The 27554-nt window shown below is 38.6% G+C and overlaps 1 protein-coding gene across 2 annotated transcripts in view; it reads right to left on the bottom strand.

Moving 5' to 3' along the window:
• LOC131239849 (uncharacterized) overlaps positions 1–27554 on the bottom strand; it is a 37165-nt gene that overhangs the window by 8299 nt on the left and 1312 nt on the right. For both annotated transcript variants that reach the window (XM_058237733.1, XM_058237734.1), the window contains exons 2-7: positions 23583–24217; positions 22805–22995; positions 22145–22225; positions 21906–21992; positions 21688–21820; positions 21505–21576 (exon numbers count right to left, since the gene is read on the bottom strand). In XM_058237733.1, the coding sequence (XP_058093716.1) occupies positions 21505–21576; positions 21688–21820; positions 21906–21992; positions 22145–22225; positions 22805–22995; positions 23583–24217 (1199 nt within the window). The remainder of the gene's footprint in view (positions 1–21504; positions 21577–21687; positions 21821–21905; positions 21993–22144; positions 22226–22804; positions 22996–23582; positions 24218–27554) is intronic.

The raw sequence follows: 27554 nt of genomic DNA, 5'->3' as shown, positions 1-27554 counted from the left end.
ATCGATGAATTCCTATTTAAAGGTGACAGACTTTGCATTCCTCGTACCTCCCTCCGTGATTTCCTAGTTTAGGAACTTCATGCAGGAGGGATAGTTAGTCGTTTGGGGAGGGACAAGACCATTGCCCTTGTGGAGGATAGATTTTATTGGCCAAGTCTCAAGCGAGATGTAGCCAAGATTGTTGGGCAATGCAAGACTCGTCAACTGGCAAAGCAGAGGAAGCAAAATATAAGATTGTATACACCTTTGTTAGTACCCCATGCTTCGTGGCAAGATATTAGTATGGATTTCGTGTTGGGCTTATCGAAAACTATCAAGAAACACGATTCCGTATTCGTGGTTGTGGACCGTTTTTCCAAAATAGCCCATTTCATTCCGTGCTTGAAAACGTCGAATGCCTCCAATGTGGCTAAGCTTTTCTTTGGGAAGGTAGTGCGTTTACATGGTCTACCTAAGACCATAGTGTCTGATCGTGATGTGCGCTTTATGAGCAATTTTTGGAAGACACTATGGCACATGATGGGGACAAGGCTTCAATTTTCATCTGCCTATCATCCTCAGACAGACAGTCAAACTGAAGTTGTCAATAGGAGTCTTGGAAATCTGTTTAGATGTCTTGTTGGTGATCACGATCGAACTTGGGATACCGTTTTGCCTATAGCCGAGTTAGCATACAATAGTTCCATCAATAGATCCATAGGCATGAGTCCATTTGAGGTTGTGCATGGCTACAAACCTAGGAAACCTGTAGATCTCATACCTATGCATGTGTCTCATAGGTCATTTGAGTCCGCACATGAGTTTGAACGTCATATACATGAGTTGCATAGTGAGGTTAGGAAGCGAATTAATGTAAATAATGAAAAATACAAAGCGTTTGCTGATTCTCATCGCAGGTTTCATGAATTCTAAGTAGGAGATTATGTCATGGTTCGCATGAGGCCTGAGCGGTTCCCACATGGGGCCATTAAAAAGTTACAAGCACATAGCGCAGGACTATACAAAATAATGCAGAAACTGCGTCTTAATGCATATGAAGTAGACCTTCCACCTAGCATGGGAATTAGTTCTACTTTTAATGTGGAAGATCTAGTACTATACAAGGGATCTACTACTTCACCTATTGATCCATCCACAGACTCTCCCACAGATCGTGACCTAGTACCAAATCCATGACCCTTACCTGACCAATCATTAGAGCCATAACCACCTTTACTTTCCTTGCCTACTCGAAGCGAACAGATAGAAGACATACTGGATACACAAGCAGTTTCCACTTGACATGGAGGATTTCAAAAATTCCTTGTCAAGCGAAAGCACGAGCCGATCTCCAACAGTACGTGGATTACAAGGGACGAGCTACAACATTTAGATCCAGACATTTTGGAGCACTACAGGAGTTTTAGTCCGCCAAAGGCGAACTCTTCTCAGTCGAAGAGAATTGATAAGGACATCACGTCACGTACACCCTTACGTACGTATCAGAGGAGGAGACGGGCCACACTACTTTCCCTGTGGCTAAGCGAGTGCCCGTGATCTTGCTGAAGACCCCATGTGCATGTGTGAGCATCTGAAAGACCCCACACTGAGAAGATGCACATGGGCTGCTTTATGGAGTGATCCAGACCATTAGATCGGAGGGACGCAACGATTGGGCCATTAGATCGCATGGATCACATGATCAGGTCATTGATCATTGATCGTCCACATCAGTTTTAGACTTTATCATATTTTAGGATTTAGTTTTTGATTATTTTATATTTGGACACATTATGGGTGTTTTAGTTGATTTTATTTAGACTAGGGCTATTTTCGTTAAAGCTCACAAGACGGGGATTTTAGTAATTTTTGAAACTTCTTAGATCTATAAAAAGAGGAGAGCGTGTGACCTCTCCCTAATTAAATTTCGTGATTAAAAAATAAATTTTTTTTAAAAAAAGCTCTTGCTTTCTTCTCCCATCTTCATGCGATTTGAAGATACTTCCATGCAATTTGGAAGGAAGATTGGTGCGAGGCTAATCTTCATCAACGGAGGTACAAGGTCTCCATCTATCCCCACACCGTCTTCATTTTTCTTCCTCATCCAAGTATTCTCTTCAGGTTCTTATTTGTCTCATCTCAAATCTTCGTTTTCTCCCAAACCCAACTTTCTCATACCCATCCACAAACCAAACCCTAACCGCCCTAAACCCATCCTCCCACGCCACTCGTGTGACCGTAAAGCCACGTGTGATTCTCACCTGGTCCTTTTGGCTTCCCACCATCATTATATCAAACCTCATTCTTCCATCCCCGAGACCCTGACCCTAAACCTAAAATCCCTAACTTTCTCCAAATTACCCAAACCCTAATTTTCACCCTAGGTTGTATTAGGTTTCCTATTTTGAAATAGACTATATCTTATGCTAATTGGATGTCCCTACATCCATTAGATCATAGTTTCGTTTTATTTAATGATCTTATGTTACGATGTTCGTAGCTTAGGACATGATTATGCATGATTTTCTTTTGATTTTCATGATATGTGTGATGAATATAGTGACGTTTGTGTTTTTTTTGTTAGATATCTTAATTTGGTTATCTGATCTCACATGTTACTTAATTCATGTATCGATCCTTCATCAATGTCCGTGCATGGAGTAAAGGAGAAGTGGAAGTAGCTGTCAAAAGACGGTGTCTTGAAGCCTTGGGTTGGGCTAAGAATGAACATAAGCTTAGGTTTGGGCCTAAGAATGAAGATAGAGCACAAGATTTCACACTCTAGAAGCATAGGTTGGGCACAGGAATGAAGATGCTAGAAGATGGGTTGGGTGGGTCACAGATAAAGACTGTGCAAGATGTTGCACTCTAGAATCCTGGGGTTGGGCCCTGAGGAATGAAGAGTAATGCAAGATGTTGCACTCTGGAAGCCTGGGGTTTGTACCATGAATGAAGATAGAGTGCAACATGCTGCACTCTGGAAGCTGAGGGTTAAGGTTCGGAAATGAAGAGAGATTGGAAGATGTTACACTTTAGAAGCCTAGGGTTGGGACCATGAATGAAGACAGAGTGCAAGATGTTACACTCTAGAAGCCCAGGGTTAGGCCCTGAATGAAGACAAGTGCGAGATTTCGCACTTTGGAAGTGTGCGGTTAGGCCCATAGGTGAAAACATAGTGCAAGATGCTACACTCTAGAAGCCTATTGCTAGATCCATGAATGAAGACACTGCAAGACGTTACACTTTGGAAGCCTACGGTCAGGCCTAGGATTGAAGACAGTGCATGATGTTGCAATCAGTGAAGTTATCTGAAGATGTTGCAGTCTTACTGACCACTTTATAGTTAGGCCCAGAGATTAGATGAAGTGCAGAAACATAAAATCAGATGTTGATCAGGATTTCACCCTATTGCACAAAGTGATCAAGGAATGTCAGAAATGACAGTCCTATACAGAAGACAGGAGTGCAAGGCTGCACCTACTAGAGTTTCAAAAATAACTCAAGGTGCGACTCACCCCTCTCTCGAAATATGCACATCCACAAAAGGAATAAAAGGGAACCAGAGGTGGTTCTTCGAGTCTAGGGAAAACCTCCCTGGCAGGGGGAAGCTGTGTGCATCCTTTTATAGCCATGATCGTGGTCCTCCCACCATCCATTGAGATGGATGATCAAGTTTCTCTTTAAGGATCCCCTTTGGGAAATTTGGAAAATAATTGTGTTTTCTTACTATCTGATGAATTAGTCATAGAAGAAAGAGAAAAACCAAATTTCCCTCTTATAGGGGTTTTAATTTATTGATCGTGTAGGACTTTACGTTTCCATCCATCATATATCAAATGCCATCAATTACAGCTCGTAAGAAAACCCTTAGTTTAAAGGGAAAAACTGAATTAATCCTATAATATAGGCAATGTATAATGTGTAAATCGTGTTGGGGATCATGAAGAGACATAATCTGGTAACCCAATGGTGGATGTTTGATGAATCGCAGTGGCCTAAGTTGTGGCTACTGCAGTGTGCATGAGTATATGAAAATTTTCTAAGGCAAGACTATCTAGCATGCTATAAGAGAAGTATCCATTGGATGCTTTCTTGTTCGTGGGGTCCCAATTCGAGGGAGTAATTATTGATGTGTGGAATTTCACTTCCAGCAGTGTCACCGAATGAGGAGACCTCCGTGACATGACAATCAGTTAGGGACCAAGGATGGGACTTCATGCACACATGATAACCCACCCTGAGTATGCCCCTGCATCCCACAAGCTACCCAACTCGAGCCCGGTGTGAAAATGCCCCCACATTAATCACCCTCGATGAGGAGTTTTGAACACGAGACCTCCCGCTCTAGAACCAATTTGATGCGAGACAATTAACCACTTGCTCTAAAAGCTTGAACTGATAGAGTATGCCGAATTAATCCATTTATCTCATAGCCAAGGCCCCAAATCCATGGGTTAGATCCTCAGCCGAACCCTCCTCATGGGCCCCACAAATCCATGGGTTCTGCGGGCCACCCACCCTGAGTATGCCCCTGCATCCCACTCGAGCTCCGTGTGAAAAATGCCGCCACATTATGGTAGCGGCTATGAGCAGTGTTCCGAGTATCGCCAATATTATCAATAACATCTCTGATATTATTGGTATTGCTACCTCATTGATATCTATATCACATTTAGATTTAGTTCAGATAATTCCTAATATCAACGATATATCACTAGGTATTGATATGTTGATATTTCACCAATATATCATTAGAAAACTGTGTATAAATTCCAAGTTTTGATTGTATTGGTGATATTAGTGCCGATACAGTTCAAGAACCTGTCCAGCCCAAAGAGTTCTTGAGTTATTCAGAAAAATAGAAAATCGATATTTCTGGATTATTTTTTTTTCAGATCTGTAAGGGATGGTGGATTTCGGCACCTCTTCGTCATTGCTTGTGGATCATATCTCCGATTTGGGGAAGAAATTGAGGATCAAAAGCTCGGTGGTATGGAACCTTGAAGATGTGTAGAAGTGATATATATATATATATATATATATATATATATCATTGATTTTCTCATGGTTTTCATTTCAAATCCATGTTTATGCACGATTTTCATGCATTGACATGAACTTGGGCGAAAATTTGAGAGATTGGATCGTAATGGGAAATTTGGGGAAAATGGAAAGAAAATCGATTTTTCCATATTTTCTTCCCTAAAATAATAATTGGGGCCACATTTTGTAATATGATGATGAGGAGGGGTTGATCTATCGATCCATGTTCATCTCTCAATTTTTTGGGAGAAAAAAAATTATATATTTAAAAAAATAAATAAAAATCTATTTAATTTCTATAATGTTACGACGTTTCATTATCTATGGTCCATGTTTTTTTTATCAACGGGATACATTTGTTAGTTGAAATCAAAATTTTCCTTTAAAAATAGTTAAAATTTTGTTTATTAAAAAAATACATTTGATTTTTTTTTATGGATGCATGATTGTGTGATGAAATGCATGCATGCATAATGTATGGGTGCATATGAATGCATGCATGGATGGATGGATGGATCATGGATGAATGTATGTATGCATGCATGGATGACTAGATGGATGGTTGGATGGTTGGTTGGATGGATGGATGGATGGATGGATGATGTATGTGTGTATTGTGTATGTATGTGTATGTGTATGTATTTATGTATGTATCCATGGATGGATGAATGAATCATACATGTGTGTGTATATGTATGTGTCATTGTATGGATGGTTGGATGGATGGAAGAATGGATGGATGGATCACCATGCATGTGTGTGTGTGTACGTATGTATGCATGCATGGATGGATGGATGGTTAAATGGACGGATGGATGGATGGATGGATGGTTGGATGGATGGATGGATGGATGGACGGATTATGAATGTGTATGTAAGTATGCATGCATGGATGAATGGTTAGATCATGAATGGATGGATAATCATGCATGTGTTTATGTATGTATGTATGTATGGATGGATGGATGGATGGATGGTTAGACATGCATGCATGCATGCAGGGATGGATAGTTAGACATGTATGTATGTATATATGTATGCATGCATGGATGAATAGATGGATCATGTATGTATTTAGTCATGCACACATGGATGCATTACTTGTTCTGTCTTAATGAGATTTAAGCAATTACTATGTTATTAATGGATGCAATTATTGGTTGTATTTGTATACATGTAGCAGAGAGTAAAATACTGTTGAGAATAAGAGTAAGGAACGTTAGGTGGAAACATAGACAACCATCGGAGGGGAATAAATTTGCAACAATTTCAAGCAATTACATGTATACATGATGACTGAGGGGAATACACATAAGCAACAGCAACAAGCATGAGAGAGATATCAGGGGGGGAGTTATGGGTCCTGCACGAGGTCTAGGGACCGTTGATAATAAGTGAAACGATGATGGCGAGGTGTTGGCATATCCCGAGGATTGTGTTACTGAATGAAATAGGAGGGATTATAGACAAGCAATGCACGAGTTTTTAGCATAAGGATTGGATAAGGAGCAAAGGAGACGATTTGAGGAGACTAGTTGGTCGTTTGAAACCCTACACGGGAGGTTGGTAGTAGTAGGAGAGGCAGGGGCATTAACAGGGAGGGTGAGGGAGGCAGTAGGGTAGGGATGATGGTGATTTAGGCGGGCTTAGCCTACAGCAAGGCTAGAGCACCCATTACGGGTGCAAAGCAACGGATTCTCAAAGATATTGAGCAATGGGAGTTTCAAGGAGGCATGGGGTGCACCATAGCCAGGTGGTTCATTTCGAACTACATATCAGCAAATGCAACAACCAACCCTCACTTCCAAAATATGATCGACATCATGCAGCATGTTGGGCTACGTGTGAAGCCTTAACACCAAAGGAGATCTTGGAGGGTCTACCTCGATCGCCAGTACGAGGAGGTGCGAGCTTGGGTACATGAACTCAAGCCAAATTGAGAGAAATACGGGGTGACGGTCATGTGAGATGGGTGGACAGGACCCACAAAGTTGACCATTATCAACTTTATGGTATATTGTAAAGGACAACCCGTTTTCTTCAAATCTGTTGATGTATCCACCCACATAAAGGATCACTCCTATATATACAGCCTTTTAAAATGAATGTGGTACAAGTTATGACAAACAACAACAGTGTATTCGTCAAGGCAAGGAGTTGATGAAGAATTACAGTATCTATTGGACCCTGTGCATGAGTCACTGCACTGACCTAATGATCAAACTAATAGTGTAGAAAGAGACGATTAGAAACACCATTGAGGCGACGACGAGGGTGATGAACTTCATATATAATCATTCGTGGTTGTTGGCGCGATGTGAGAGGAGTTTTAGGTGGATATCATCAAATTAGGTGTGACGTGGTTGCCACAAACTTTATCACACTCAACAACTTGTACAGGCACAGAGGGAGCTGAGGAGATTGTTCAAATTCGAGAGATATTTTGAGTGGAATTGGAGACATGCCCAAAGTGCACAAAGTTTGCAAGGACGATGCTTAGTGATTCCTTCTAAGACAGTTTCTAATGTCATTGACATCCTACAACCAATTTACAAGGACCTTAAGGCTGTAGATAATGAGACGTGGCCTTCAATGGGACCCTTCTATGAGCTTATGAAATTAATGAGAGAGGGGATATAGGCTGCATCTCCCCATTTGCATAGATAGGTGCTCTAGATCATTGATAACAGATGAACCAAGACCCTTAAGCATCCACTCCACTAGGTTGTTAAGTTTATTACATTTAACTTTATTTATTAATTGCTGGCACTTGCACTTTTAAGTATTACTTTGTTTATATGTAAATGCAATTGATTAAATATTATTTAGATTTCAGCATGTTACCTGAACCCCAAGTTCAACTATAAACATTAGCTATGGGAGGATAACAGACTGACGATGGTCGTCCACCAAGTCTATGAAAAGTTGTTACCCAACTCGAAAGAAAAACCAGATTTCGAGAAATAGGTAAATGAAAATTGAGGAGATACCGATAATGGTAAAAAAAAAATATTTTTTACAATCTCTACATATATATAGGTGATTAATAATGGTGATTTGCCAATCTATGTTTGATAATTGCTATGCTTTAAAGATGCTAAGGTCTTGTTCTCCGTCACAACTGCAAAAGCATCTTGGGAAACAATGATTCCATGTGAGTGTATTAATTAAATAGTATGATTTGTGATACAGAAACTACATTTCTCATTTAAACTAATACATGCTTGTAATGGGTCAATAAGCGAGGGGTGGGTGATGTACGGAGGTGACGCACCTGTACTACAGTTAGTAGCTACCATATTCTCACCCAGACCATCGCCTTTTCACCATGCAAGAGGAATGGGAGAACGTGGTCGCTTAACACACCAATAGGAGGAACGGGCCAGGATATGAAAAACTGCAAAAGCTTATATACCACCACTATAATATGAACCTGAAAGAGAAGTAGTTACAAGCAAAGCCAGACATATGGGTACATCAAGACCCACTCGACCTAATGTTGATAAGCTCTATCAGACAGTTCAGTGATGATGCCGAGGACCCACTTTATGAGTGGGTCAAATCGGCTGATTTAGATGATGTTGAGGGAGGCCTTGCTTTAGTGGTAGTCGAGGGAGCAGCTTTTCTTGGTATTGACATCGGCCATGTCATGAGCAGGCAGAGGACTCAGGATTATTCTTTCAATGCATTGATGAGGAGTCTGATACATTCTGATGAGGGAGGCGAGGCACGGTCACAGCCTGCTCCCCAACATCAGGTCGTCTTGAGCGATGTTGAGACTTCATAACTATCTCGTGGAAGTAGTGGGGCTAACAACTATGATGATAGGGCTGATGAAGGTGGTGATGGAGGCGATGGAGGCTAATTCGGTGAGGGTGGCAGCAACAACGATACTAGTAGAGGTGGTAGTGACGAGGGTGCGGATTCCATGACAGGTCAAAGCTAGCAATTTGTTAGCCAATTCACTGAGGCCCAATTTGACCATGCCACTTAGGAAGAAGACCACGAATCTTGTCCATCATCCTCACGAAGAGCATCAATGCCTAGTCAACATTTCCAGCGTCGAAAGGGTGCGAAGAAGAAGGTCACATGCACCAAGGAGTCTCTTGCACACAACTTTTTATCCAAGATATTAGTTCAGAGTAGGAGAGCTCTACTTCCATCCCACCTTATGTACATGAAGGATATTATGATTATGGCAACTACAACACTCAATCACCAAATACAGATATGCCCAGCAGACCGATAGCAGTTACGGTTATGAGGTAGGGAGGGGGATATTGAGAGTACCCGGCATATGCCTTGGCTTAATACTATCTAGGAGTCAAGGTTGGAGTCAATCCATTCCCTCATAATTGATTACCAGCACCACAGTACACACATCTGGGCATATTCGTACAGTTCGAGGAGGATAAGTACCAAAGATACATAAGAGAGTACCTCCACTGGTATGAATAGAGGATGACTTGGGTACAATACTGTCATTATGTTGAACAACAGCATTATGGCAAACTTAGTAAAGACAAAGATGACAACTTCTAGCCACCTCAAAACTCCATGTGGGTATGAGGGATGGCGGATAAGTATGTCTTTTAGCTCCTTCAGTTTTTGGATGTCATAATTATTGTTTGGTACTTGCATTTGAATTATATAAAATCATTATAGTTAATATTGCACTGATCTTTTACAACACGCATGCTTTTGGGCCCCCATCAAACGGAAACTTATCATGTATGCATCTTTTTTACAATTATTTGATTCCTAAATATGCAAATATATGTATTATAGCATCTCCTGAAGTTTCATTGAGAAATTCCACCATTTTCCCCATGTTTCCTCTAGTCAAGGATACATGAAGGGAAATTTATTATGTATGCATCTTATTTGCAATTATTGGATACATACATATGCAAATATGTGTATTTTAGCATCTCCTATTGTTTTATTGAAGATTTCCACTATTTTCCCAATGTTTCCCTCATTCAACTATATATTTCCTGGTATTGACGATAATATCGGCAAAATCAATACATGTTTCTATATACCCAGCTAGTGATACATGTAACATATCGATACTACAAACACTGATTGTGAGTAGCTACTAGTGGTATAACTGTATAAGCCCACCGTGAAGGGTGAAAAGCCTTTATTTAGAAGGAACAATGGTCTAACTCTTTCTTTTAAAAATCATCGTGCCTTTGTCGTTACTGTTCATTCCACCAAGGAGCCCAGTTCTTGCCATGAGACTTCCTCTGATTGTTGGAGGCAGGCCATGAAAGAAGAGGTTTTATCAGCTCAGCTCAGAGTAAGTCATGAGACCTCGACTTTTGGCTAAACTCTAAAAAGGAGTAATGATGAGGACATCCGAGTACCATACCAAAGGAAGAGGGTTGAGCCTCCTTATGGCTAAACAACTTGGCCCAATTCACATTCCTAGCCACTTGGCCCAATTCACATTCCAAAGGAAGAGGGTTGAGCCTCCTTACATGGGACCCACTTGGCCCAATTCACATTCCTAGCCACGTTGAAGACCCCATGTGCATGTTAGTGCATGTGGGCTACATATAGGAGCTTGACAGACACATTGGACCGTTGGATCGAGTGGACACGATGATCGAATCGTTAGATCATCATCATCGGACATCTTGATCGTGGACCCCCATAGGCTAGAAAATAGTTTAATCGTTTAGTTTATTTACATGTTTTGTTATTTTTGGTATAGCTCATATTTGTGTTGATATTAGGGAGTTAGGAACAACTTTTAATTCATTTAGTGTCTTTATATTGAGAATCTTACCTTTGAGCGCCTTTTTGTAAAAGGTATTTTCTAATACTATAAAGGGTTGGACATCCCACCCTAACCAATATGCATGTTATGAATGAAAGAGATTTCTTTCCTTTTGCTTTGAGATTGAGCAAAAAAAAAAAAAATCATCTTGTGATTAGATTGGTGGTGCGAAACTATAGGGAGCGATTCTCTAGTTATCTTTTCTACTTTTCTCTCTTCTCAACAAGGTATCATCTTCTCTCATCTTCTTCATCTCTTTTCTTTCCCATTCTTTCCTCTTTTAAATCTTCATTCTTCTTCTTTCTACAACCCTTAATCCGTCCAAACCTAGTTTTCAAAATCCTAGTTCTCAAAACCCTAACCCTAAATCTCTAAACCCTAATCCTAATCTCCCCAAATTCCTAACCCTAAAATTCCCAAATTCCAAAATCACTTGTCCAAATCATAAATCCCTAATTCATACAACCCGAAACCCATATTCCCAATTGTAGAGACCCTAAATCCTAAATTCCTTAAACCCAAAATCTGAAATTCAAACCCAAAACCTCAACCCTAATGTTCCAAACCCTAATTCCTCTGAGCCTAGATACCCCAAACCCATTTTTCCACATTCCTTAGCCTTTAAACAGCCCTAACACGTCAAAACTCCTACAAGACACATGATTTCCATTGAATTCAGATTTAACCATGCTAGGATGGGGGTTCTATCTTCCATAGGTCCCGATTAATCAATAATTTATGAGATTCGCATTGCAGGACTGTCATAGGCTTGAATTTGGACATGTTATGAATATGAAATTTCCGAATTTATGTTAAATTAGCTTTATTTTGTCATTCCATTACTCTTGTTAATCTGTCTTTTAATTTCATGGCATGATGGACCCAGTAGACTTCTCAGAGGCGAAAACAGTTCTTGGAACACCATTGGGAGTCAATTCCTTTTCAATCTACCATACGGAAGAGACTTCCATGTTGATATCCACTCATCCTTCACTAAACGGGAATTGTGGTGATCTAGGGGGTGATAGTATTTGTAAGGTTGAGGTAAGACATTCTTGACCACCAACGCTACTTATTGATGTTGCAGGAGCTACAATCAACTATCAGATGGGGTTGACCCTGGCAAAGAAAGGATTTGCCCCCTTTCAATAGAAACAACTAGATTTTGTAATGCGTTGACTAGTGTGGTTGTAGCAATGCATGCCACGTGGTGCATGTGATGCCAAAGAGTACAAGTGGGTGCTTTTTGCCTTGGAAACCATTAAAGGCCCACTCTTATTCAACATGTCCACTTTTGTGGGCATGTAATAGGGGTTTAGTCCCTTTATTCAATGGCACAAGAAAGCTTACAAGCTTTGTCAAAGATTACCTAGTGTAGCTAGTAGACCCTAGGCCTTGCAATAAGGGCATGGGTGTGTCACTTTCTTAATTGGGAGTTTGGGGCATGATGCTTTAAGCTTTTCGGGTGTACCTCTGGACACTTGGACAATGCTACAATAAGGTGTGTAGGTGCATGTTTCAACAAAAGTTACAACACTCTAATGGAACTAAATCATGGTGTGTTGTTGACGGCCATTACGTAACGGTAATAGTGGCAACTATTACGTGTTATAGGGTCAAAACAGCAGTTACAGAAAATGACCCCTAAGTCCCTAACAGGCCCATTACCAGGCCAATACAGGTTTTCTTCCAAAAAATAAAAAATAAAAGGTTGTAATGGCCGTTACAGCCCGTACCGTGACGGTAACGTTGTTGGCCATTACAAAATACCTTGAACTAAATGTCAGATACAACTACACATGGGAATCGAACATGGACCGCAACACCTAACAGTGCCTACATTTTTTCACAGCTAACACCACCAGACAATGTATAGTTGGAAGCTTAATCTATCTCATGATGGCTAGGCCAAATATCTCTTGTGAGTTCAGACGGTTTATCAATTTGTTTTCAATCCTCAAATATTACTCGATACAGTAGTAATCCGCCACATCCAAAGTAATTTATGTGGTACTTTGCACTAGGGCCTTTTCTTTCCTCCATCATCCACTTTATAGCTCCCTTCATATACTGATCATAACTAGGTAAGATGCCTTGTTATTCTACCATGTATGCTTATTGGCCACTAATATCATACAAAGGCAAGAAACGTGATATTGTTCCAAATCCCATGTAGAGTTGAATACCAACAAACAAGGACTCTTACATGAACTTGGCTTCCATTGCCCTTTGTACAAACAAGAAAAGTGCAATTCAAATTGCCCCTAATCCCCTATTCCAATGAGATAACCAAACATATAAAAGTCAACTACCGTTACACTTAGAAACAGTATCTTAATTGGATCATCACTTTTATCAGATGTATGATGTATCTTCATAGTATCAGCTTACCAACATCCTTTACTAAAGCATGGCTCATGATGGACAACAATATTTTATTAGCAAATCAACGTTATTTGACATATTGCATCAAAGTCTAGATGATCGTGAGTGGGATGCATGCCTACAACCAAGTGTTCTAGTCCTTAAGGGGCCCAGGTCCTTTTTAAGGCTGATTATGATGCGAATCCACCTTTGGCTCCGCTAAGCTTCCCCCACCCGGGGGCCTGTCTATGCTAGGCATATGCCAGTCAGTATTAGGAACAATGCATGTGAGCGCCTCAAATACTTGTAGATCCCTGCTACATGTGAATTGTCATATCTTGAGAGGATAGACGTTACAGAACCCCTTTTTTTGTCATGTTATTAAGCTCCATGGGTTAAGATTAGGAAGTGGGTCCTCAACATTGGCAGTTCCAACTATCATTTTCCTTGTAAGAATGGCTGATTATCATTGAGTGCTTCTCATGGACATCATTGTAGCATGATCAATATCCACCTAAAGTCGGTAAATTTGTTAAAATTAGTCAAATATGTACACACTCATATTCTGATGCTGAGACACTGAAAATAGTTGAGATCCAACTGCACTGTTCAAACAATTAGTAAAATACATTTGCACACTCATATTTTGATGCGGAACACTACAAATGGTTGAGATACAACCACATTGTTCAAACAGTCATCCAGTCCCATGAAAACCTTAGTAGCACATTGTCCTGATCTATCGTTGGTCGAGAACAAGTTTCAGATAGAACTGCTTAGCCAAATCTCTCCATATATTTGTATAAAAACCAGTGTATCTTTGCTAGCTACAATGTCATTCTAAGACAAACTGTCAAACCAATTTTGTACTATTTTTATCTTTTTTTCCAAAAGGTACCGAAATTTTATTTTAAAGAGAGAAAGGGGGGAAGATGAGAAATCCACCCCACGAATTACAAAAACGAAAATTGTATACATACAGGCCATGAAATGTATAAGATGCAAATGGGAACAAAAAGATGATCAAGGACATGGTTGTGTGATCGACTTTGAAGGGCACAATTTTGAACAACTCCCACTTGCCCGTAAAGAAAATCACCCTATCCTTGTATACTCAAAACTTCAACAACTCTTTTTGTGACAAAGTTGGACACCAAATAACAAGGGAAACATTTACTACTTTGCAGGCACTATAACTGGCCAGGTGCTTCATGCGCAAACTTCACAAATCTAACTTTTACTCATCAGATTATTTGCAGGACACTATCATTTTTACCCAAAAACGTCTTTGTAGGCCAAGTTAATAGGAAAACTGAGAACACAGTTGCTTTGATTACTAGAGCATAAGATTTGAAAGATACCTTATGGTTTTATCAATAATCAGGTCAGACGTTTACATCTACCAAACTAATATTACAAGAGCCATATATGGCATTACCAAAGTCTCTTGTGTTGATGTCCTTGTAGAGACAGATTTATCACCTAGCTCCCACTAATCTTTGCAGATATACAAGATTTTCTTCTGCTTAAATAACAAAGCCTTGCACTGTGTAAATCCCTTTCCATTTGAAATGCTTTTCCTCGGAAACATTCTTCCTAATAATTCTTTTTTTAATGGGAACAAAGATTCTCTTACTTTTCACACATCAAATGGTGCATTTAAGAATTAAGATAGATTGTTGCATCTTTGTGCCTTAACATAGTGAAGGAGCAATACTAATTTCAGCATTTTGTATAATGGAAATGTACGAGTTCTTGGATTGTATTATTCTCCATCCATCAAGGACTTGTTCTCCAAGCCCACACAGTTATTAAGAATCCTAGTTTCAAAGGATCATAGAAATGGCTCAGAGATATCAAATGACCACAATATGTGCAAGGAACCTATTGTCATTCCATTGACAATCTAAAAACATAGGAAGATCAAAAACTCTTCATGGATTAATTCATGTGATTCCACGTTTTGACATTCAACCATTGAGGTTCAGTCCAAGTTAGAAAATCTTTGATGTCTATATGACTATATCAATATCTTACGAGTATATCAATACTTTTGACAGATCTCACTCAATAGTAGATATTATGAAAATGAGTTTCGGCCTTATGATACTGGAAGTATCATTCAAGAGAATCATCAGGACCATCAGATCACTTTCTCCTTAGAACAAGATATGCAAGTTATAAAAGCTTGAGCCTGATGTGTCCTTATAGCTCTCATCATTTCTAAACCATTAATACCTTATTAGGAACAGTGTCCAAATCCACAAAATCATCTGGAACATGGGAGTGTCTTTTGATCTATCCTTTTAAAGAGGAACCAAGTCATGTGAATAATCATCATCCAACACATAAATCAGGAACAGCATGATCTATCAGAATATAAGAATAAGAAATTTTTCCTAGTTATTAAAGTTCTTTTAACTAATCTGAATCATAGATCAAAACCAGTACTTAATTTCTAGAATTTGAGTTCAAGATCAGTCCTTAATTTCTATAAATCTGCTTCCTAAGACAGATCCAATTCCTTACACCAATCCATGTTCTTTAACATATGATCTGCTGTTTTCTGGCATTGAATATACTACATGATTACTGGAAAGAACATCCACACATCACGTGTTTAACGTACCAGTCTGCAGAAAAGATTTGACGAGAATGAAAAAGATCCGAGTATACTTCAGTCCCATTTAGGAGAAAGGGACAGTTCCTTTTCGAATGGCCCACTTTTCGACAATGAAAGCGTTTGCTTTTGAACCTTTGCTGTTCATAACGTTTATGCTTTTAGGAGCTTCAACTGCAGTACCTTGACGAGCACATAGCACCAATCCAGGCATTGCTTGTTTCCATCAATATTGTCACATACGAAATGTAAGATTCATGTAATTTTGTACAGTGCATGAATTGTACAATACAAATCACAATCCCAAAAGATAGCAACCAAATTGTACAAATCCTATGATTCATATTTTGAATCATATGATTCATATGAATCCTGGACGCAGTTTGGGCATCCCACTGTCCAGCAGCAAAACTGCCTAAATCATGATTTTCTCGATTCTATCGAAGGACAGTCTGATCCAATCGAAGGGGAGTTCAATCGAATCAATGGCTAGATTGATCCTATCAACAATGCAGTTGACTAGCTATTTTATAGCCGTTATAAACCTCTTCTCTATAAAATGACATTCGATCCTTGGGCAAAATGATGGGGTTTTGGTACAATTAGAACCTAAGTGATTCCCCACTCTTAATCCCTCTCCTAGACTCCATACTAAAGAGATTCATGTACCTCTTCCTGTGATTAACCACTCTAATGAGCATTCCAAGCTCCATTATGAAGGTTTACATGAATTCTCCCTTCTTCTAAAGATTAGACACAAACCTATAGGTAAATCCTTATCTAAACATTCTCTAGAACACGCATCTAGGTGGATCCCTACTAGGAACCTACTAAAACCATTAGAATCATGTCTACTCATGAGGAGAGTGCTATCACACGACCGCCTTATTTTGATGGGTCTAACTACGCCTATTGGAAGGCTACGATGAGGGTATTCTTGAGATCCCTTGACCCTATGGTTTGAGCTATTGTTAAACAAGGATAGACTATGCCCGTAGAATAAGTCGTGATAAATGGTTTATCCATTAGCACTCACAAAGATAAATCTAATTGGAGTGTTGATGAGAGAGCTTGGTATGCCTATGATGCCAAAGCTCTCAATGCGATTTACTGTGCGGTTTCTCCTGATGAATTTAAATACATTTGTACACGAGAAATAGGAAAGGAAGCATGGGACGTTTTAGAAACCACCCATGAGGGAATAGCACAGTAAAACGTTCCAATCTCCAGCTCTTGACCACCCAATTTGAGAATATTAAAATGGAATAGTCTGAAACTTTTATGGAGTTCTATAATAAACTGAATGATATTTACAACTCCTTGTAGAGTTTAGAAGAGAAGATTCCGGAGGGCCGTATATATAGGAAAATACTTAAATCCCTACCGGATAAGTTCACAACCAAGATAACCTCTAAAGAAGATTGTAGAGACATAGATGCGGTGCAAGTGGAAAAACTTATAGATTCCTTACAAACATTTGAACTATACTTTAGAGAAACACCCTTTAAGAAGAAACACGTTATCTTAAAAACTTCACATAGGCATAACAAAGTTGAATCTGGAGAAGATAATGATGATGATGAAGATGAGGAAGAAATGAAAGAAATCATTTAAAAAAAAAAAAAACCTTCATGGAAATCTTCAAGAAGAAAAGATGGAATAGTCATGACAAAAAGGGTAAATCGGTTCAACCCAAGCGAATAGGTAAATTTTTCAAGAAACCGAGAGATGGTCATCGTTCCAACTGTAAGGGTTATGGACATGTTGCCTCCGAATGAACTATCAAAGTAAGATCAAAAGGCAAGGCTACGGCAGCAACATGTGATGATACTAAAGAGTCCAATTCAGATTGTGAGGACTCCCATAGTGATGAAGACCTCAACTTTTTCAGAGTTTTAATGGCATCCACCACTACCTCCCTCCCTAAAGACTTGGGAGAAGATTCCAACCATAACACCTTGGAAGAAGAGTAAGAAGAAGAGTCCTCCTCCAATGAAGAAGATGAAGATGGAGGAGATGGAGACTTGCAAGAAGCCAACGACCAGCTATACATTAAAAGTCTAGAGATTCTTAAAAAGCTGGGTCGAGTTAAAGGCAAAAAAGAATCAATTGGCTAACAATCTAGAAAAAGTAAAATCTGAAAATGTCTCCCTAATGCAAGAAAAAGGAAAATCTCAAGTCTAATTTAGATGAGACTTTAGGGAAATATGCAGGCCTTGAATGTGAGCTTGAAATGGTTAAATCTGTAAATCAAGGCCTAAGATAAAAGGTTAGCCAACTTGAATCTCTTCTTGCCAATGTCAAGGCTAAGGTTACCCAAAAAGACCAAATAGGTAAATCTGTTAGTACGGGTGAGCCTTTAGGGGATAAAGGAGATTTTGAGCATAATAGGAAAACTAATTCAACAACCTCTATCTCTCCGGTAATCCAAAAGGACTCGTCTGCTTTAGGAAGTAGATCGAGAGCCTCTCCTATGTGCCATAATTGTGGAGATGTGGGTCATTTAAAATTTGACTGCCTTATCTCAAAAAGGCCACAATCCACCTCAGTTTCAAACCAAATATGTAAATATATCATGACTGAGAAATCAACACACCAATGGAGAAACCCCCCCCCCCAAGATCACCGGAAAAAAGAAGAAGAAGAAGAAGTTTTCAACCCCTCCACAAATAAACAACCATACGAGGGAGTTAATAAAATAGTTTGCCATTCTCAATGAGAAAACGAACAAAATGCTTAGTTGGGGCAACAACAACCAAGAGGGTAGGTATCACATAGGAAAATTCCCTACCGAACATAGATCTCCAACTAGGAATTCACCTAAGAGAGATGCATGTAGGAAAATCATTCCCTCTCTTGAAAACAATCAGGGTCCTAGGAAATTCACACTCATGTGGGTTGTGAAAAATGATAGGTGATCCGTAGAGATCTATGTGTGCTTAATAGGTAAATCTAAGGAATTCAGCCTCATTTTTTTAATTTTATTTTTAGCATATGTTTCTTCATTCTTATTATATGATTTTGCTAAACTATATTTGGTCATGATGCTTGATAGGTATATCTTTAGAATAACCATAATATACAAGCTCTATGTTTTTAAAGTGTATATGCATCCTTATTCCCTTGTTAGTATGTGCTTATAGGAAAATTAATGACTTATAAGCTTTCCATATTTCTATATTTAGTGTTATATCTATGGAATCGTCTCTTTGTCATTTATTTGGGAAAAAAAAAAATGAAGAAAGATCAAAGTCCCATCAGAACAAGTTAAATGTTATTTTGTAGGTTCTATTTGTCATAGGGAATATATGAAGTTAAGGGGAACAATTTGAGGGGTAGCATTTCTAGTGTTTATATGTTTTGTTGTGTTCGAATTGTAAATCTTTGTAATATTTGACATGTAATTTTTGAGTTGTTTTGGTTTGTCATTAGTATAGACCATGACCAAGTCTGGATTAGTTTTTGTCATGTAATTGACAAAGGAGGTGATTGTAAGTGTACTTGTTTGTCAATCACGTGTGTCAATGTGTCAATGAGTCGATTGAGCCCTTGGAAGCTAAAGACCGAAGACACATGAAGACTTGGAGCATCAAGGGGTGAAAGAAACGAGTAAATTGAGGTACCTTAGTGACCCTAACCTTAGACCCCATTAGGTCCAAAATAACCCAACCTCTAGATGATTCATTCAACAATAAGTAAATATTTGTTTGATCATCCCATAACCTTAGGAGCCTTTATTTGATCATGGCTAGTTAGGCTTTAGAGGTGTAAAGCTGCTGATAAACAAACAGCCCAAATCGGTAGTCTTCGAGTCAATCTCGATCCTATGGACAAGCCGTCGATAGGACTCGACACGATGAAAGACCCCCCTCAATTAGATCGAAGATTGGGCTAGAATTGTCCAGCGGCAAAACTTCATAAATCATGATTTTCTCGATCCTATCGAAGGACTGTTCGATCCTATCAAGGGGTAGTTCGATCGAATCGATGGCCAGTTAGATCCTATTGACAGTGTCATTGAACTAGCCGTTTTATAGTCGTTGCAAACCTTTTCTTTATAAAATGGCATTCGATCCATGAGCAAAATGATGGGGTTTGGGTATAATTAGAGCCTATGTGATTCTCTACTCTTAATCCCTCTCCTAAACTCCACACCAAAGAGATTCATGTCCCCCTTCTTGTGATTAACAACTCTAATGAGCATTCCAAGCTCCATTATGAAGATGTACATGAATTCTCTCTTCTTCTAAAGATTAGATACAAACATATAGGTAAATCATTGTCTAAACATTCTTTAGAACACCCATCTAGGTGAATCTATACTAGGAACCAACTAAAACCATTAGTTGTAGAAGATTCAACCCAACTCTCATTACCTTGGCATCTCATAGGAAAATCGTTGCCGGTAGTCAATTCTTGGAGCGGAAGAAGATGGACTTCAAAGATCGGGGGAGCAATTGAATAGTTGATTCAAGATTGAAGAAGCTCTCAAGCAAGGCGCATTAATGAGGCTCAAGCTGACAAGTAAGATTGTTATTTTAGAGTCCATATAATCTTTCCTTGTGTAGGATAGAGTATAGAGTTTGTGACTCAAACTCGCATAGGTCCTTGTGTAGGATCATACCGCCACCAAGCACAGGTGTGAACATGTGTAAGTCCTTGTGTAGGCCTCCGGCAGGAGTGTACGTGTGTAAAGGTTAGAGGTGAACCTATTGGAAACTTCTGAGATAGTGAAATCCGGTATACTCGAGGATAGTGTGTCCGCCGAGAGTGGAGTGGGTAATTAGCTGAACCACTATACATCATTGTGTTTGTGATTACTGATATTTGCAATTCTCTTATGCTTGTGATTGGATTTGTTTAATTCATATGCATGCATGAATAGTTTGTATACTAGGCACTTAATCTGTAACACACACACAATTGATACTTCACATCTCTTTCCATAGACTAGTTACTCAATTAGTTGAATCTATTGTAGTCTATGTACTTGGACCGACTTAGCTTGAAAGCCTGAATGTTAATTGATTTTAATTGACACATATTTTTAAGTGGTTCTATTCATCCCCCCCCCCCAAAGACTTAGCCATAATTCTAAGCTCTGTAAGCTTCCACGTAGTGTAGTGTCGTGTTAGACAACCGACGCAATTTCATGTACATCAAAAGGAGCAAGTCACAATGTACACAAACATGCCAAGAGAGATAATATAGATGATGTAGCAAAATTTGGAAGAAACGACGGTAAAAAAGTTAGCATATAAAAGAAAAGGCAGGATGCCCTCAATGCAACTCAAGTAGAGATGCTTAGTCTGGGAGGTAACGATGGCAAGGGGGGAGAGCGTGTTGATCGCTAATGAAGATGAAGAGCGTCGACGCATGTTTGGAGGAATGGGGTCCATTCCTGACATGGGTGGTGGGGGGCAATGGGAGTGGACGTGAGGTTAGGAGTGTGGATGGGAGTAGGTTTGGGGGTGGAAGTGAGAGTGAGTGGGGCTAGAGGTGGGAGTGGTGGTTTGTGTGCCTTTCCACAGGACGTGGTGTTGTCTATGACTGCCACGAGGCAGGAATTTACAGAAGAGATAGGACATGGTTACAACACTGAGCACCTGAACTACACAAAGATCACTTTGAAAGCAAGCAAGTTGTTCTGCAGTAAAGGAAACAAAAAGAAAACAAAACAAAAGAAGCAGAATATCGTGTTTCAGCTTACTCTCATTTGACGGCTTCACATAATTGTATGACAGAGCTTCAAGAAAAGAGTTCTCTTGCTGATCTTGCATCACTGGTATAGTCGTAAAGCAGAGAAAATGAATCTTTCAGATTCTGTGACATGTAAAAAACTTCCACAATCACTTGAAGTGTGTATTTCAGGAGAAGAAGAGAAGCATCCTACGTTGGTCATAAAGTTCGAATCTTTGATTTGGGGAAGATCCAACTAGCAGCAACTGTACTGCTTCTGCGTCTTTATTTGATGAGAATTTAGCTGTAGCATTCAAATTCTGTGTATCTAAAAGAATACCTGCAAGCTGGAAACAGAGTGAGCTAGTTAAAAACCAAGCATGGCATAAACACTGTTGATGTTTTGAACATAAAGAGATTTATGGAGAATACCAATAGTGTTTTCAAATAAGGCGTCTGAAGTAGTTCATAAGCATCTTCACAGTAATTATCTGTGAGAATAGTGCATTGCGATCCCACCTAACGACATATATGACAAAAGTCAAGTACTAGCATGTGTAGAGTGCAGTGTGAGTTCATGGTGACTTACCTCTACAGTCTACAATGTAAAATCAATGTTACAACTTACAGCTTCATTTATTTCATATCATTCATGATCAATCAATACGAACCTCGCCGTTCTTTCTGAGAACATCTTGTCCAATGACCAGGACACTGAGTTGCTTGGCCATAACCAGACTCTCCAGATCCACCTGATTTTCAAAGGAGCATGAAAATGTTTTGTTCAATTTTCTATATAGAGTGCACAGGAAACCTGTTATTGCAAGAGTAGGCTTTCTAATCCTATTCCCCAAACATGCGTTACCATGCAAAAGGTGGTCCATTCATCAGGAGCAACCCACCATATACGTGATGTGGCCCGAAAAGCAGGCCAGTCAGGTGATCAGGTGGGACAGTCATGTAGCTTGAATATGAGTGAAAGATACCTCGTTTCAACACTGAGGTCTTGGTATCGATCCCTAGTGGGGTGGCTAACAGTGAAGTGTGAACTGACAGTGGGGTGTACTAATAAACTAACTTTTAAAAAAAAAATGTAGCTTGAATATGGATCGTTGCTCTTCATACATTTGGGGCACCAGTGAAGACCCGAATGTGCCATGACAAATCCACAGAATGGTCCACCAGATGAACACACACGTGCTACACTGGCACATGCATGAGTAGCCTCGGCAGGGCTCAAAGCTTGAATTCAAAGATGTGTTGCATGTCCATGATTCAACAAACACAGAATGGAACTAAAGAAACGAAAGGAAAGGGAATGTAGGGACGACCTCGTTAGAGAAGAGTATAGCAGTAGCATCAATCCCTACATGGTGGAGAAGCCAAGCAGCTTGCCTTTGCTTCCACATCCTCCCTCTCTTCATATTCATCACAGGAACCACCACACTCCAACCTTCCTCCTCATCCTCCTTGTTTTCCAACAGCCACGCATAACAAATTGCAGCCACCATGGAACTCGTGCCTGAAAAACAAAGACCTAAAACCTTAAAGCAATGGCCACGTCCATATAATGTTTGAAGACTCTGTTGTGAAACAGATACAACGAAAGTTTGTTATGCACATATACATGAAAGTTTGTTATGCCTTAATCATATGGCCATCCAATTGAAAGAAAAATAGCCCGAAGTGTGCCCCACTTTGATAAGATTAACAGTCATTATAGAAGAAGTCGCATCTGAGTGAATGGTATCACCGTCCAATAACGATGATCATGGAAACTGGGTCAATAAGACTGACTGAATATCCATTATGGTCATTTTACACAAGCACCACAGCAAGAATTGAATATGGATGAAATAAAGATCACCATGGAAACTAGCCCAACTTCAATATGATTCGTCCTATAGAAAATTTTCATTGTGGTTGGTGTACTGCAATTCACCCACAATTCAACCACAATTTTCATTGTGGTTGGCCCAGACACCCACCCATTTTTTGTGTGCAGTCCATTCCAAACGAAGATTCACCCATAGCAAACTTCTAATGTGGGTGTCGAAACCAACACCACCAGCATCCCCCCCCAAAAAAAGAGCAAGTGAAGGACTCAACTGTTGGAAGATCCAGAGAGAATGATCCTGGCCTTGGCGGAGACCTCTCCACTGGAAATCATCCCAATCTTGGCCCTTTGATCCTTGAGAAACGAATTCAACCGTCCAACTCCAACTTCTTCGTCCGAGCCTGGCTTCGGTCCTTCTTTCACGACATCGGCGTCTGGCCTGGACAGCTTGTCGAGCGAGCACGTGGACGATGAAATCGACCGCCGGTGAGTAGACTCAACGAGATTCTTGGGCGGGGAAAGGAGCGGATTTTCAGGGTCAGGTGCACCAGCCCTAAATGTCCTTCTTGATAAGACGGGCCTGGCAGCAGTTTGTTGGTCTGAGATGTCATCTTGGAATCGGGATTTTCGACGGATGGCCTGTCTCGGTGGACGCAGCTGCTGGACTGCTGGATTGTACTCATCCAACGAGTCTTCTTGCTGTTGTGGTTGTTGCTGCTGTTGCTGTTGTTGCTGCTTTGAGTCGAGTTTTAATACGTTGGAAAACCATTGCTGGACAGAAGAAGCAGGCAATTTATCGCTGGTTTGTCGATTTAGCTGTTGTGGTTCGAAGGTCTCCGACCTATTTCTACCATGTTTCACTGTTTTCGAGAGGATTTCTCCGCTAAAGCTTTCCCCGGATCTATGCCTGTTAAGTATCAAATACGTGACGTCAATAAAACATTTCCATCGTTCATTCATCCTTCAATTCTTCACTAGTTTTACAGGTACGTATATATGTGTGTGTGTGTACATTTGTGTGTGTGTGTGTGTGGTGTGTGTGTGTCACACACACATATATGTATATATACACACACCATGCACACACATATATATAGATATACATACACACACGCGTGTGTGTACCAAGCTTATCGTGATGATTGAAACAAACATCCTATTTGGTCCATACCATAAGGTGATTACATCTAAACCGTTCATCACATGTGTCCATCAATGCTCTCCCAAAGCCCAATAAAATGGAGCGTTTTTATGTGTTTGGTTTTTTTTGTTTTTTTTTTTTTTTTTTTTTTAATGTGTTTGAAGAATTCAGTGGAATTTATCTCTCAGGATTTGTAATTTAAATATTCACCAAGTATAAAATATTTACCACTTAAAATTTTATCTCTTAAACTTGTAATATTTTAACAGAAATTTAATAAAATAATAGTATTGCGATATCATCATGAGATTTTGAAGAAATTTTTATATTTTTATTTTTCACGATTTTCCGTGAAATTTCCATCATTTTAAAGCAAAAATTGTATTATTATTAACATAATGCATTTTATGCCGATATAATTAAATATTAAAATTCTTTATTAATTTCTAATAACTATTTTCTGCTATTTTATTTTCAAATAATAGTATGAGAAAACATCAAATTTTGAAAATCTCCCGAAATTTTCTCAGCTGAGAAATTGTGGAGAATAATAACTGTCATTGTGATTGTAACACATTTTTGTAAAGAGATCATGATCATGTACACATGCTTCATTGAGATGGCTATTTCCAATCCATGCAATGTCTCACATTTTTAGAGTATTTTCCCAATGCCAAAAGATGAGCCACAACAGGATGATTACTTGGTATGAAAAATGAGGCTGAGTCATTGTATCAACTAGCATTGATTTTTTTACTTTATGACCCATCCAATAAGTGAATCAACCTGCAGATATTCATACGGTGTGTTCCACCTTTTTCATGGATGAGATACCTTGTATATGACATATTGGAATGAAAGAAAAAGGCCAGTCTTCTAAACATTGAAAGTTTCTGCCGAAAGCCAGTTCTACAAAATATGAAGGAATTGTAGAATTCCACCGTGAGATATTGTCAACCCCCTTTTTATATTTTTACTTGTCTAACAGATACATACCAAATGGTAATCGGTCGGTGCAAGGACTTTTCCAAAAAAATTTAAAAAAAAAAAAAAAAAAAATCTTTTTTTTTTTTTTTTTGAGCAACTATTTTTAGGAGGATTTAGGCAACTCCACTTTAGCTATTTTGCCAGAAATCATGGTTTGGGTATAGTGAGAAATTTTTTATTTTAATTGTTTATATTCAATTCTTTGTATTGATTAGAGGAACTACTTAGAATTCATTTCTATACACATTTTGCTGCATTGACATGGACTTTATGGTTCTATCTTTAAATTTGGGAAAAACATAACAACTTAGTTTAAAAAATCTTATGTTTTCACTCCTTTAAATTACAAATAGAATGTCTCAAATCATACTAAGCTTAATGATACTTTCTCTATTATTCAAAAAGTGGATTTAAGTTAAAGGTATGTTTTTTATTCTTTTTAGTTTATGTTTGTATTTTAATAATTTTATTATTATTAATGTAGGATATTGGAATGATATGAACTCATTTTGGAAGTAATTGCATTACTTCTTTCATATACTAGATAGTTTAGGCTCATATATAACGGAAACTTTACACACTTATTTTTTATAATGTTTTGAGTTCTCCAAGTACATGATCATATTTCTTTTGACGAAGTTTTATTGAAAATTTCTCTCATTGTCCATCATGTAGGGCCCATCTTCAATATCCACTGCCATCATGTGAAGCCCACCTTTGATATGGAACATTCATCATGCAGGACCTGCCTTGGATATGGATCACTCATCATTTGGTTGACCATTGATGTGGATTGTCCATCATGTGGGGCCACCTTGATGTAGATCATCCATCATGTAGGGCCCACCATTATTAATTGCCCATCATGTGAAGCCTGCCTTTGATGTGGATTGCGCATCATGCGGGTCTTGCATTGGATGTGGGGCATTCATCATTAGGGGTGGACCTTAGATGTGGATTGTCCATCATGTGGGACCACCTCGATATGGGCCATCATCATGTGGGCCACTAGATCATATAGCCATTTATGGGATGATTTTGCAATCTCATGAACTTAGAAAGGGTTTATGGTCACAAAGAGCATATTTCCTCAAATAATTTCTTAAGTTATTGTATTACTGATGAAAATGAATGAAATAAGTTATTTCTAGAAGTTAAAAAACAATTAAAAAAAAAAAAAATAGTTTATAAAACTAAGTTGAATAAGTTGCATTTTCTAAAATAGTACATATTAAAGTTTAACAACCAAATTAATTTATTTAAGAAAAGTAACTTATTAACTTACATAAGTTTAAAAAACTACTTGTTTGGTAATATCCAAATGGGTTCTTAGTGATGTAAGACAGGTAAACAACAAGTCAACAGCTGATGAAGGTGGACCAAATTCTAACTAGAGGGGCTTTAATTGAACAAAAATAAACTAAATGTACATCATAGCATTCTATGATTATAACTTTGCAACTAGTTACCCTTTCTTATATACAATATACCTTTAGAAAGCTATCGATAAGTTTTATGCCCTAGACAAAATCTAAAGCTTGTTAGCATCCAAAATGGTTCGTAAAACTCTATCATTTTAGGAGTTAATTAAATTGAAATTATAAGTTTTTTTTATTTTTATTTTTAGAATTTTAGGACGATGGTTGTGTCCAAAATCTTTGTTTTAGTTATCTATGAGTTGTTTACGAGTTTTGGTAAGACTAAACATCTTTTTAATATTTTAGTAAGTTTTATTATTTCTGTCAAATTAGTAATCTAAGGTTTATTGGCACCCAAAATGAATTCACAAAATTCAATTGTTTGAGGAGTCAAATTAGAATTTTAAGTTAAAAGCTACTAGTTTTAAATTAGAGTTTTAAGTTAAAATGTACTACTTTTAGTATGTTACATTTTCTATTTTTAGGATTTTAAGAGTATGGTTGTAATCCAAAGTTTTTGTTTTACTTATCTACCTGTTGTTTACTAAGTTTTGATAAAATTAGACATCTTATTAATATTTGTAGTAATTTTAACTATATCGGAAAAAAATATTCTATTTCCAAATAAATTAGTAATTTAGGATTGTGTTTGCTTATATAATCACATCAAAAACATTGTAATTAACACTTCATTTAAT

Source organism: Magnolia sinica, chromosome 3 (genome assembly GCF_029962835.1).
Source record: "Magnolia sinica isolate HGM2019 chromosome 3, MsV1, whole genome shotgun sequence".
Lineage (NCBI taxonomy): Eukaryota > Viridiplantae > Streptophyta > Magnoliopsida > Magnoliales > Magnoliaceae > Magnolia > Magnolia sinica.
This window is presented reverse-complemented; position numbering and strand designations above follow the sequence as displayed.